The sequence below is a fragment of the Procambarus clarkii genome, chromosome 28, assembly GCF_040958095.1.
Source record: "Procambarus clarkii isolate CNS0578487 chromosome 28, FALCON_Pclarkii_2.0, whole genome shotgun sequence".
Lineage (NCBI taxonomy): Eukaryota > Metazoa > Arthropoda > Malacostraca > Decapoda > Cambaridae > Procambarus > Procambarus clarkii.
Window position 1 is genome coordinate 12,885,279 of NC_091177.1, and position 15,000 is coordinate 12,900,278.

Below are 15,000 nucleotides of genomic sequence, written 5' to 3' on the forward strand. Positions count from 1 at the left end.
CGTATCCCAGTTCATTGTTCTCGTATCCTAGTTCTTTGTTCTCGTATCCCAGCTCCTTGTTCTCGTATCCCAGCTCCTTGTTCTCGTATCCCAGCACCTTGTCCTCGTATCCCAGCTCCTTGTCCTCATATCCCAGCTCCTTGTTCTCGTATCCCAGCTCCTTGTTCTCATATCCCAGCTCCTTGTCCTCATAACCTCTCCAAGTGCTATACATACAGTTGTACTGGTTTAATACTTTCTTCTGATAATCGCCTTGTCTACTAACTTCGGCTTGAAACGTTTTGATTAAGGAAACGACAGTGGTATATAGACTGTGTCTGTTCGTCTGATGTTCCTGCGAGTTGACAAGTTGACTGTTGTTGCTAGAGTACTGCAAGGTGTTAGTTTTAAATAAACATGCTGAGAGATCTGACATGAACGGTGAAAGACAGCGACTGACATGACGTTAACAAAGCAATGTATTTAAATTCCTTTTCTTAGAACTTCGTAGAAATGACTGAAATGTTAAATGGGAATAAATTGTAGCCCTCTTGGTTGACTCAGAGGGCTACAATTTATTCCCATTCCTCAGCCAGCAGCCTGAGATGAGAGAGAGAGAGAGAGAGAGAGAGAGAGAGAGAGAGAGAGAGAGAGAGAGAGAGAGAGAGAGAGAGACCATGCTGTGATTCGTGCTTGAGACGGCTTCGTTGGTGTGAATTCCTTGCTCTGAACTGCCACTTCTTTCCAGAAATTATGTCCAAACGGAGTCGGCGTGAGTGTTTATCATGCGTGGGACCCTTAACTGTCCGCACCTCACAACTCCATTACTCAAAGATGTGTGTTCACTCATCATGGGGATGTGTAGTAAAGATCTGCTAAGTGTTTGTGATGGTCACGAGGATTCGCTGTCTCTTTAGTCACGGTGCTGGAGGGGTGATGGGGGTGGGTGTTGGAGGGGGTGATGGGGCGGGTGTTGGAGGGGTGGTGATGGGGGTGGGTGTTGGAGAGGTGATGGGGGCGGGTGTTGGAGGGGTGATGGGGGCGGGTGTTGGAGGGGTGATGGGGGCGGGTGTTGGAGGGGTGATGGGGGCGGGTGTTGGTGGGGTGAGAACTATTACTACTACTACTACCGTAATAAATGTCTGCCTATACCAGTGAATGATTACTGCCGCTACTTCTTACGGCTGAGAGATTATTCCTGTCATGTACTGTTATATACTGTCATGAAGTGTCATGAAGTGTCATGAACTGTCATGTACTGTCATAGAATGACTACTAATAGTAGTTATTCTACTAAATAGAATGACTACTATTTATGCTGCGGGCTAGCTCTTACTACTAAATATACAGCTGTGTGTATATATATATATATATATATATATATATATATATATATATATATATATATATATATATATATATATATATATATATGTGTGTGTGTGTGTGTGTGTGTGTGTGTGTGTGTGTGTGTGTGTGTGTGTGTATCACGAAAATAAACACGTGATTTAAAAATGTGACAATGTCGGGCCACGGAGGGGGGGGGGTGAAGCAGGAGTTTCCTTGGGTGCTTTCGTATATTAATACATCTTCAGAAGGAGTACTCCTTCTCCTTCAAATACTCCGACTCCTTCTGAAGATGTATTAATATACGAAAGTACTTAAGGAAATTCCTGTTTCATTTTTCCTCCGTGGTCTGACATTGTCATATATATATATATATATATATATATATATATATATATATATATATATATATATATATATATATATATATATATATATATATATATATATATATAAAGCCCTTGAGTTTGTACCAGTGTGTTCCTTTGCTATATATATATATATGCTAACCTAATCGTTCTCCTGCTCCTCTAACAGAGTCAACCAATACGGCTTCAAGTACCACCTTGAGACGCCCATCTCCACCTCCCAGCGCAGAGAAGACGATAGGATCACGTACATCAACAAGGGCCAGTTCTACGGCATCACTATGGAGTACATCCCCGACCCCGAGAAGCCTCTCAAGTCTGGCACAGTCAAGGTACGGTGTTGATCTTCCTGTTCTGGTGGGTGATGGACGAAGCTTCCTCCGGGTGAAGAGGAAGGAAGGGGTGGTTTCTGAGCAGGAGGAAGGGGTGGGATGGGAAGGAAAGGGGAGCAAAGTAGCTCGTCTTGAGAAAGGAGGCTTCTCCCCGTGACGTGGTCAAGGTAGGGGACTATAGGTCAGTCACTCCTCTCCACATGACATGTTTGTCGACAATGTCCTTCGCCGTTTTCATAGCGTGGATGCGACTGTTTTAATCGGTTTTATCCACGTTAAGTCGGTGGATGTTTTCCTCGACTTGTAAATTGGTGGATTTTTTTTTGGGGGGGTTAGCTTTAAATTTGCGAGTGATTTTATTTTTTTTTAGCTTTAAATTGAGGGAATGTTTTCGTCGAGTCTTAATTGCTGAATGTTCTCGTTAACGTGTAAATTGGTAAATGTTTTCGTCAATTTATAAATTGGTAAGTGCTTCCGTCAACTGGTAAATTGGTGAATATATATATTCAGCAACTTGTAAATTGTGGAATTTTTCGTCAACTTGTAAATTGGAGAATGTTTTTCAAAGTGTACTCCAACAAGCCACCCCTCCCCCCCCCCACACTCTGTACACAGGACCCCCAGACGCCTGTACACAGGACCCCCAGACGCCTGTACACAGGACCACTAACACTGTACACAGGACCACAAACACTATACACAGAACCCCAAACACTGTATACAGGACCACAAACACTGTACACAGGACCACAAACACTGTACACAGGACCACAAACACTGTACACAGGACCCCAAACACTGTACACAGGACCCCAAACACTGTACACTGGACCACAAACACTGTACACAGGACCACAAACACTGTACACAGGACCCCAAACACTATACACAGGACCACAAACACTGTACACAGGACGCACCGCTCCAAACTGGTTCCGCTGACCGCCACCCAGCTCCATTCGCCCTGGGGGCATGATATCGTTCAGTGCGGCCAGACCTCGGCCCACACGCTATCTTGTTTGTTATCTCGTCGTGTGGCAGAACGTCTGGGATCTAATGATGATGGAAGTACCATTATGTTCGCGCTCGGAACAAAATTCCCCCCTTGACTTTCAGGGCGTTTTCGAAAGCTGATTAGTCGTACTTCATATTTTTAGTGTCCTGTTTTGTGGATATGTTTATACTTTTGTTTATAGGTACACACACTCACACGGACATATATGTGTACACACACACACATACACACACATACACACACACACACACACACAATTTGTCTTGTGACCATCGTGTTGGGTGGACGTGGGTTGGGAGCTCCTGTCTCACTAGTGGAGTGGGAGGGGTAATCAGGCAGCTTCGAAGTGAAAAAGTGTGTACAAGTGAATGAAAAAACCTTGAGTTTTGGCCAGAGCCATAAAGTAGTGAAGAAAAACAGTTTAAATAGCGTAATTCAAAATAGTTGTAGTATTGTGGCAGTGTGTAGTGTGGAGCAGACCTCACCGACCTCTGACCGCGTGACCTCACCCCGGCAGCAACCCTCCTACCACCACGGGGACGACGCTTGGAGATTCACTCACCTATTGTGTTAGCAGGACGGTAAGATACTTGGAACCCCTGTGGGTAAGGTTGCATTATAGCAATGACTAGGTCAGGAAGGGCGTCTAGGTCCAGCAGTATTATGATTGAGGAAGAAGATAGGTTTGTGGAGAAGATGATTGGGAAATTTGTAGAGAAGAGGGATGTTTGGATAGGTGATCTAATCCAGGGGATTAAAAGTGAAGTCTTTAATAAGATACAGGGCGAGGTTCAAAGACTCAAACAAGAGTTTATGGATTATATTCAAGAGGAAATCAGGAAGAGCAGGGTAGAATGGCAAGGAGAAATATCTAGGCTTACTAATGAATTTGGCAGGAATAAGGGAAGCTTGGCAGGGGAAGGGGAAGTAGTAGTAGTAGGTGGAGTAGCGGGTGTAGGAGGGGTGGGGGTCAGCCAGGGAGAGGGCCACCAGCATGACCCTGAACTGAGAAAGAGGACAATCATAATCCATGGATTACTTGAAGCCAGGGCACCATCGAGGCAGGAAAGGATGGAGATTGAGGATTTGGAACTACAGGGGATCTTGAGAGACATGAGAGCCCAGATGGCAGGGAATGAGGTGCAAGTCCACCGACGCATTGGACCATACAACTGTAACAGGAAACGACCTGTCCTGGTACAGTTCACTAACGAAGAGGCAGTGGATTACATACTGCATCACAAACACCTACTCAGAGGTAGCGAAAATTACTACAACGTATTTATTGACAAATTCATGACGAAGGAGGAACAGATTGCCCACAGAGCAAGCAAACAACAATACGACTCTTCCCATTTGAGCGCAGCTACACACCCCAGTGTTAATCCACCCCATGCTAACCAGCTCACACGTGCTTCTCAGGTCACCCCTTTCCCAAATCAGCCGCCCCTGCTTATCTCCCCAGCACATCCCTTGACCCCTCTGACCCCACTGGAGTCAAATTCATCCCACATTCCAAGGACCCCCTCATCACCTCAACCCCCAAAACCCGTCCAGCCCTCGTCCCCTCAACCCCCAAAACCCACCCAGCTCTCATCTCCTCAACCCCCAAATCCCATCCAGACCTCATCCCCTCAACCCCAAGAACCCACCCAGACCTCATCCCCTCAACACCCAAAGCCTACCCTGCCCTCACCCCTCCTCATCCCCTCTCCTTCCATGTGACCCCCCACCCTTGCGAGGGAGGTGGGAGGTCCCCCCCACCCCCTCTATCCATCCCCCTCCCAACCTCTCAACCTCTATCTGTCTCCCAACCTTACGCCATCTCCCAACCCCTCTATGCCCTCCCTAATCTTCAGACCCAGTATGCCCTTCCTACTCCAGACCTACCTACCCAGGCCCTACCCCAGACCCTCCTACCTACCTTCCTAGAAGCCCAGCCCCCAGTAGCCCCCCAAGCACCCCTCCTGAACTCTTTCACCCCCCATACACCCCCCGGACCCCCCCAGACACCCCCTGGATCCCCCCGGACATCCCCCGGACCCTCCCCGCCCCCAGTCATCCTCCAGACACCCCCCAGATCCCCCAGATCCCCTCTGCCCCCAGTCACCCCCCAGACATCCCCCAGATCCCCCCAGACCCCCAGAGAAAGGGAGAACTCTGGTACAAGAGTTTCCATGAAGAATCTCAAGGTTTGGTACACCAATGCTGATGGGGTATCTAATAAAGCAGAAGAGATAAAAGAAAGAGTGAGTGAAGCAGATCCTGACATAGTTGCAATTGTGGAAACTAAAATTAATGACATGATCTCAGATGCTATCTTTCCTGAAGGGTACCAGGTGATACGAAAAGAGAGGACACAGAGACAGGGAGGGGGAGTAGCACTCCTAATAAAGCGGAAATGGAAGTTTGAAGACCTGGGAAATCGAGTTACCAATGAGTGCACAAGCTTCATACATGGAACTCTGACAGTAGATGGGAGGAAGATTGTGATCATGGTAATCTACAATCCCCCACCAAACAGTAGAAGACCCAGGCAGGAGTATGATGACAACAACAAAGCATGTATTGATGAACTGCAGAAGGCAGCAACACTAGCCCACAGAATGAGAGCGAAGCTGCTGATCATGGGGGACCTAAATCATGGAGAGATAAATTGGGAATCAAGGAATCCCCATGGAGGGGATGAAACGTGGGGAGCAAAATTAGTAGATGTTATAGACAGGAATTTCCTGACACAACATGTGAAGGAAGACACAAGGGAAAGAGGAGGAGATGCACCGAGCCTATTAGACCTGATTTTCACCCAGAACGTAGAAGATATCGAGAATTTAGAGCATGAAATACCTCTAGGGGCCAGTGACCATTGTGTCCTAGTCTTTGACTACATGATGGAATTCAAAATTATGACCATGGGACAAGAGATCTGGGAAAGGAGAGCTGACTACAGGAAAGGGGACTATATGAGGATAAGGGACTATCTGGGTGAAGTGCAGTGGGAGGAAGAAATTAGAGGAAAAACAGTCCAAGATATGATGGACCTAGTCATACAGAAATGCCAGGAGGCCGAAGAGAGATTTATACCAACGGTAAAGGGAAAAAATAAGAAGGAATATAATAACCCATGGTTTAATAGACAGTGTCAGGAAGCAAAAATGGCCAGCAGGCGGGAGTGGAGGAAGTACAGAAGACAAAGAACAGAGGACAACAGAAGCAGATACAACAGAGCTAGGAACGATTACATTAACATAAGACGAACATCGGAAAGGGACTATGAGAACGATATTGCAATCAAAGCGAAAAAACAACCTAAGTTACTACACAGTCATATAAGAAGAAAAATGTCGGTGAACGACCAAGTGACAAGACTAAGGAAGACAGAGGGGGCATATACTGAAAGTGACAAGGAAATCTGCGAGGCACTGAATGCCAGTTTCCATGGAGTGTTCACTACCGAGCCTGAGCAGCTCCCATTGTTGGAAGGGGTTACCCTAGATGAAAGACTATCAGATATAGAGGTGACAGCAGAGGAGGTAATGAAACAGTTGACAACTCTAGATGCAACTAAAGCAGTTGGACCAGACAAAGTATCACCGTGGATACTAAAAGAAGCAGCACAGGCCCTCAGCGTGCCTCTGGCAATGATCTTTAATGAGTCACTTATGTCAGGAGAATTGCCCAGTTGCTGGAAGAAGGCAAATGTCGTGCCGATCTTCAAGAAAGGAGATAGGGAGGAGGCACTTAACTACAGACCTGTATCACTGACAAGCATCCCCTGTAAAATACTGGAAAGAATAATTAGGCTACGACTGGTTGCACACCTGGAGAACATTAGGTTTGTGAACAAACATCAACATGGGTTCTGGACAGGGAAATCGTGCCTAACAAACCTTCTGGAATTCTATGATAAAATAACGAGGATAAGACAGGACAGAGATGGTTGGGCAGACTGCATATTTCTGGACTGCCAAAAAGCCTTTGATACAGTACCGCACATGAGACTGCTGTTCAAGCTCGAGAGGCAGGCGGGGGTGGGGGGAAAGGTCCTAGAATGGATAAGGAACTACCTAACAGGAAGGAGCCAAAGAGTTACGGTAAGGGGCGAGAAGTCGGACTGGCGAACAGTAACAAGTGGAGTACCACAAGGATCGGTGCTGGGACCAATTCTATTTCTTGTGTATGTTAACGACATGTTTACAGGCGTAGAGTCCTACATGTCGATGTTTGCGGATGATGCAAAGTTGATGAGAAGAGTTGTGACAGATGAGGATTGCAGGATCCTCCAAGAGGACCTGAACAGATTGCAGAGATGGTCAGAGAAATGGCTACTAGAATTCAACACGAGCAAATGTAAAGTTATGGAAATGGGACTAGGAGATAGGAGACCAAAGGGACAGTACACAATGAAGGGGAACAGCCTACCTGTAACGACGCGTGAAAGAGACCTGGGGGTGGACGTAACACCTAATCTATCTCCTGAGGCACATATTAATAGGATAACGACAGCAGCGTACTCTACACTGGCAAAAGTTAGAACATCATTCAGAAACCTAAGTAAGGAGGCATTTAGGGCGCTTTACACTGCCTACGTAAGGCCAGTCTTAGAGTATGCCGCCTCATCATGGAGTCCCCATCTGAAGAAGCATATAATGAAACTGGAAAAGGTTCAGAGGTTTGCAACGAGACTCGTCCCAGAGCTACGAGGGATGGGGTATGAAGAGCGCCTGAGGGAACTGTGCCTTACGACACTAGAAAGAAGAAGGGAGAGGGGGGACATGATAGGAACGTATAAGATACTCAGAGGAATTGACAGAGTGGACATAGACGAAATGTTCACACGGAATAGTAACAGAACGAGAGGACATGGATGGAAGCTTGAAACTCAGATGAGTCACAGAGATGTAAGGAAGTTTTCTTTTAGCGTGAGAGTAGTGGGGAAATGGAATGCACTTCAGGAACAGGTTGTGGAAGCAAATACTATTCATAATTTTAAAACCAGGTATGATAGGGAAATGGGACAGGAGTCATTGCTGTAAACAACCGATGCTCGAAAGGCGGGATCCAAGAGTCAATGCTCGATCCTGCAAGCACATATAGGTGAGTACATATATAGGTGAGTACACAGACACACACACACACACACACACACACACACACACACACACACACATATGCACATACACACACACACACACACACACACACACACACACACATATGCACATACACACACACACACACACACACACACACACACACACACACACACACATATGCACATACACACACATACACACACACACACACACACAGACACACACACACACATATGCACATACACACACATACACACACACACACACACACAGACACACACACACACACACACACACACACACACACACACACACACACATATGCACATACACACACACACACACACACACACACACACACATATGCACATACACACACATACACACACACACACACACACAGACACACACACACACACACACACACACACACACACACACACACACACACACACACACATATGCACATACACACACACACACACATACACACACATACACACACACACACACACACACAGACACACACACACACACACACACACACACACACACACACACACACACACACACACACACAGACACACACACACACACACACACACACATATGCACATACACACACACACACACACACACACACACACATATGCACATACACACACACACACACACACACACACACACACACGCACACACACGCACACACACGCACACACACACACTTAGTTGATTGACGGTTGAGAGGCGGGACCAAAGAGCCAGAGCTCAACCCCCGCAAGCACAATTAGGTGAGTACAATTAGGTGAGTACACACACACCAGATCCAAGAGTCAATGCTCGATCCTGCAGACACAACTAGGTGAGTACACACACACAAACACACACACACATGCCCCGAGCGTTGCCGGGTGATGGATATTTGTGGAACACACGTGGAAGCATGTACGTTCAAGAACCGTCTAGCACTTAAATGCAATCTCTTGCTAAGTAGTTATAGTACTGAGCTGTCAGGTGTATGGTTCTATGGCGGCGGCCCAGGTTCGAATCCTGGAGGGGATCATAGAATTTACAGGTTTTTATGTATACAGCATATGCATATATATATATATATATATATATATATATATATATATATATATATATATATATATAATATAATGTGTGTTATTGAGCTTGAAAAAAAGTTTAGATGAATGTTTCTAACACGAATCTTTACAATACTTGTTATGTTCTTCTTTCCTTGAGAAGGACGTTAAAGAAATCACTTTCCAAAAGTTCCCTTTACAGTTTATATGACCTGATGCTATGAGCTGCTGTCCCTTCCTGAGCCATGGTGGTCTCCTCTACCACCCAGGTGAAGGTACTCACCTAGTTGTACTTGCGGGGGTTGAGCTCTGGCTCTTTGGTCCCGCCTCTCAATCGTCAATCAACAGGTGTAAAGGCGTGACTATGGCTGTCTTCCTTGGGGCACTATTTGCGAATTTTTAAATGGACACTGTTGAACAGGAAGTCCTTGTTGACGTGGACCTAACACCTGACGTCTAATGTAGGTAGGTTGATGACATATTCTTACAGGTACCTGTCATTCAGCGCTTGCTGCAGATCAGGGATGCATTTGAACGAGGTTCCGTGCTAAGTTTCACCTATGGGATGGATAGTGAAGGTAAGCAGCCTGTCTTAGATGTAACGGCGTCGGGAAGGAATGGGGGCTTTCACCCTGGAGTCTACACTTAGGGAACCAACGAAGGAATAGCATGTAATTTCAACACACAACCAGATCATCACCAGAGATATCCTAATCAACAGCACCGGAAAAATCGATATATATATAACCACAATAGAAGACTAGACATTGACGAAGCACTACATGTCAAACAATCTCATCCAACTATAAACAGTCAGCTCACACAATATACAGCACTCATTGCCTCAGTCAACAGAGAGTTGAGGTACTGCAGAAGGCCTATCGCTCCATGCGCCTTACTTCACCTCTCCCTTCTTGGTTAGATATGCGGTGGCTCCAGCTTTTTTTGGTTTACGGGCTATTCATGCCCGTGCCACCTCGTGGGTGGCTTAATCTTTATCAATCAATCTAACTTGCATCCACTTCACCTTTGCCTTTGAAAAAGTTGACAAACTCAGCGAAACGCATCTTTTATCTTGTACACACAGGTGGGGTAGTGGAACATACAACTGCTGTTTCCTATTAGCAACTTCATAGCTTTCCTATCCCATAGCTCATGGTAAACCTCACCTACTAGTTTCCCCTGGAATACGACCGGCCAGCCGTTTACCAATCAGGTATACCCAATCACTACTGGGTGAACAGAAGCATACAGTTAAGAATTTACGCCAAGTCAGTCCTCCCCGGTCAGGATCTCTTAGCGTTAGGCTACATAAAAATTATAAACTGAACTTGTAAAAAAATGTAAACTGGATTTATGTATAGTTACGCGAGTGTCACATATCTATGGTAGGAGGAGAAGAACCACACACACATCCGCCATGAATTTACGAATTCGGTCGCTTAAAAATCAATTATGATATTAAAATAGAGTCTCAGACCAGAGTCCGTCTTGGAAGTTACACTGCAAGTGAAATTGGATACGCCATTAGCGATGGCGATCACAGGTGGCCTGAAATTCCCGTACTAATATATATACAGCTCTGTATACCGCCATGCTTACATGTATTCAAGGAAAATACACCCGACTTGCATAGAGTATTCTACGGGGTTCTCTCTCTCTCTTAACACCTGGTTAATACACTAGCAAGCAGGGTGTGTATGTGAGAGGAATTAAGGAAGATAGAAGATAAGGAATGACTCTCCTGAGGTTGAGGAAGGAGGGGGTGGAGTCGGTGGTCGGCTCCGGTGATCGTGGTGGTGGAGTCGGGGGCGGTGAAGTCGGCTTCGGTTCCGTGGAGGATCCCACGGGTATCGGTGCCCGGAACCTTGGTCTCCTTGCCCTTGCGGTCGCCCGAGGAACTCAACCTGTGATTGAATTCTGATTTTTAATTGTTATTTTTTGGTACGCGGCGGGGATTGTGTAGGTGGGGGATTGGTCATATTAGCTGTCGATTGTTTGTGCTGGGGGTGTAGTGGTGCTAGGTGTGTATATGTGGGTGTTAGTGTGTTGGTATGTGTTGTGTGCTTGTGTTGGTATGTGTTGTGTGCTTATGTTGGTATGTGTCGAGTGCTTGTGTTGGTATGTGTCGTGTGCTTGTGTTGGTATGTGTCGAGTGCCTGTGTGTTGGTATGTGTTGAGTGCCTGTGTGTTGGTATGTGTCGTGTGCTTGTGTTGTCATGCTTCGAGTGCTTGTGTTGTCATGTTTCGAGTGCCTGTGTGTTGGTATGTGTCGAGTGCATGTGTGTTGGTATGTGTTGAGTGCCTGTGTGTTGGTATGTGTCGAGTGCCTGTGTGTTGGTATGTGTCGAGTGCCTGTGTGTTGGTATGTGTTGAGTGCCTGTGTGTTGGTATGTGTCGAGTGCCTGTGTGTTGGTATGTGTTGAGTGCCTGTGTGTTGGTATGTGTCGAGTGCCTGTGTGTTGGTATGTGTTGAGTGCCTGTGTGTTGGTATGTGTCGAGTGCCTGTGGGTTGGTATGTGTCGAGTGTTTGTGTTGGTATGTGTCGAGTGCATGTGTGTTGATATGTGTCGAGTGCCTGTGTGTTGGTATGTGTCGAGTGCTTGTGTTGCTATGTGTCGAGTGTTTGTGTCGCTATGTGTCGAGTGCATGTGTGTTGATATGTGTCGAGTGCTCGTGTGTTGGCACAAGTCAGTCCAAATATTTTTGCAAAAAAAAAAAATGGGACTGACAGATATAAAACTTAGATCCAGTTACAGATAAGTTCAGATAATTGTATTAATTATATTTTTTATTATACAAATAATATTATTTGTATCATTTATATTGCTTTAATTACTTAATTACAATATTTAATCAATCACCTCATTACTGCGATTGCTTTGTGCGTTTTGGTGGGGTCTCATTTCATACGGTGCAGCCTAATGTGACCTTCAACTGATGGGTTACCACTGTGAATCCATTTGACCCTTAATGACCCCTTGTGTGACCTCTGTGTCAAGTGGGTTGTATGACCCTCAGTGGTCTCTGACGACTCTTTTAACGCTACTTTGCGTCTCTATGGCACCTGGTTTGACCTTCGGTCGACCTCGTGTGTTTGTATGTGACCTCTTGTGTTGTCAGGCGGGAAGTGTTGGCGGTGTCACGGGGTGTCGAGACAGAGCTGTCGATGTCACAGGTGTCGAGACAGAGCTGTCGATGTCTCAGACGATCCCTATAGGTTCCTGTCATAATAATGCCCGACAGTCAGCTCCTGTCCGACTACTGATGATAAATAACATCAACAAACAATAATTAGTTCATCTCCAGCATCAACACTTAATTGTTTGTAATTATTTATTGATGTAATTATAGCGATTATAGCAGAATTAGAGAAGGTGAGTTGCCACGTCTGAATAAACTCATTCTTTTGTCCCTCTTTAGTAAATAATGAAAAGCTATATTGACCCAATTTTGTGCAAGTTTACTGTAGGTGGGAAGTAAACCTTTACTTGTGAAGAGGCGGTCGGTAGGTGTGGGAGGGAGGGAGGAGAGATCTTGAGCAAACAAACTATTGGGGTTAGTACCAGATTATAGAATGGATTAGGCTCTCCGTCTCCTCCTCCTTCATGCGTATCTAATATCATGTCGTCAGAACCTCTCTCCTTATAATATGAGCACAGTATCTTCAACCTTAAGCACATTTGTTGGGTCATCTCTCTCTCTCTCTCTCTCTCTCTCTCTCTCTCTCTCTCTCTCTCTCTCTCTCTCTCTCTCTCTCTCTCTCTCTCTCACTCTCTCTCTCTCTCTCTCTCTCTCTCTCTCTCTCTCTCTCTCTCTCTCTCTCTCTCTCTCTCTCTCTCTCTCTCTCTCTCTCTCTCTCTCTCTCTCTCTCTCACTCTCTCTCTCTCTCTCCCTCTCTCTCTCTCTCTCTCTCTCTCTCTCTCTCTCAAATGTAAGAAAGCATTGGAAAGTAATAATTTGTATTAAGGTGTATAGATGGTTGGTAAAGATAGGTTATAATGAGTCCTTAAGACTGTGTAAAAAAGTCAATATAAGACTTATAGAGAGAGACGGACCACAAATAACTTTGAGCTCTTATCGTGCAAATGACAAACACCTAAACTCCCATTTATACACATACACACACTTTCATACATACACACATCAGAAGGATATCATCAGCGGCATATGCTAGATGTCTTATGTCAGACCAATCAGAGGAGTATGCAACAGAATAACATATGGCATACTGGTCAATGTCCGCGTATCCTTCAGAAACCTGGACAAAGGTACTTTCCGAGTCCTATATACAGCAAAGGTGAGACCCACTCTTGAATATGCATCCCCCAGTATGGAAACCTTACATTAAAAAAAAAGGACAAGGAGAAACTAGAAAAGATCCAAAAATATACAACGAGACTCGATCCGGAGCTGAGGGGATTGAACTATGAGGATCTGGGAACTGGATCTCACCACATTGGAGGAAAGGAGAGACAGGGGGAACATAATAACAACATACAAGGTTCTAAGGGAAATTGACAGAGCAGACAAAGCACCGTCATCTTGAGGTTATCTTGAGATGATTTCGGGGCTTTTTTAGTGTCCCCGCGGCCCGGTCCTCGACCAGGCCTCCACCCCCACGAAGCAGCCCGTGACAGCTGACTAACACCCAGGTACCTATTTTACTGCTAGGTAACAGGGGCATAGGGTCAAAGAAACTCTGCCCAATGTTTCTCGCCGGCGCCTGGGATCGAACCCAGGATCACAAGTCCAGCGTGTTGTCCGCTCGGCCGACCGGCAAGGAATAACAGAACGATAGAGCCATAGAGACACCAAGAAGATCTTTTATTTTTTAATGTTAGAGCTGTCAGTAAATGGAAGATGGTAGATGCAGAAGTCATTGAAGCAAATTAGATTCAAAATTTTCAATATAAGATAAAAACATGAGAAATGAGTCTTTCATTAATCTAAGGGCGTTCGGAAGACCGGGGGGGGGGGCAGGAGCTTAGCTCGACCTTTGCCAGCACATCTAGGTGAGTACTTCTCGGTGAGTACACACATCACGTTTTCCTTAGTTTTACAAGAAATACAAGGAAAAGGGAAAACAGCTTTCCCGATATCTCTTGGGTAACTTTTGTGCACGACTTTGCTATTGTCAATGGTCACGACTTTGTTTTATTCTCTCTGTCTGTCTGTCTGTCTCTCTGTCTCTCTCTCTCTCTCTCTGTCTCTCTCTGTCTCTCTCTCTCTCTCTCTGTCTCTCTCTGTCTCTCTCTGTCTCTCTCTCTCTCTCTCTCTCTCTCTCTCTCTCTCTCTCTCTCTCTCTCTCTCTCTCTCTCTCTCTCTCTCTCTCTCTCTCTCTCTTCTCTCTCTCTCTCTCTCTTCTTTCTCTCTCTCTCTCTCTCTCTCTCTCTCTCTCTCTCTCTCTCTCTCCTCTCTCTCTCTCTCTCTCTCTCTCTCTCTCTCTCTCTCTCTCTCTCTCTCTCTCTCTCCTCTCTCTCTCTCTCCCTCTCTCTCTCTCTCTACAAGTGATTATTTATGTAAGGAAGAAATAGGAAATAGAATATTGTAAGGGAAAAGATGAACAAACAAATGGAGTAGAAAGGGGGGGCGATGGAAGGGGTAGCGGAGAGGGAGAAGGAAGAGTAGATAGAGGAGTAAAGGGGTAGGTAGAAAGAATAGATGTTAAGTAGAAGGAACAGTAGAGAGTAGATGGAGAAGAATAGAGCAGAAGGTGAGAAGAGTAAAAGGGAATTTACACATGAATTTCTGCCTGCATTGTTTGACACCTGC

At 45.5% G+C, this 15,000-nt stretch overlaps 1 protein-coding gene across 1 annotated transcript in view; it reads left to right on the forward strand.

Moving 5' to 3' along the window:
- Positions 1 to 15,000, forward strand: part of grh (grainy head) — a 794,482-nt gene that overhangs the window by 680,058 nt on the left and 99,424 nt on the right. The window contains exon 8 of the mRNA XM_069332892.1: positions 1,864 to 2,026. Coding sequence (XP_069188993.1) covers positions 1,864 to 2,026 — 163 coding nt within the window. The remainder of the gene's footprint in view (positions 1 to 1,863; positions 2,027 to 15,000) is intronic.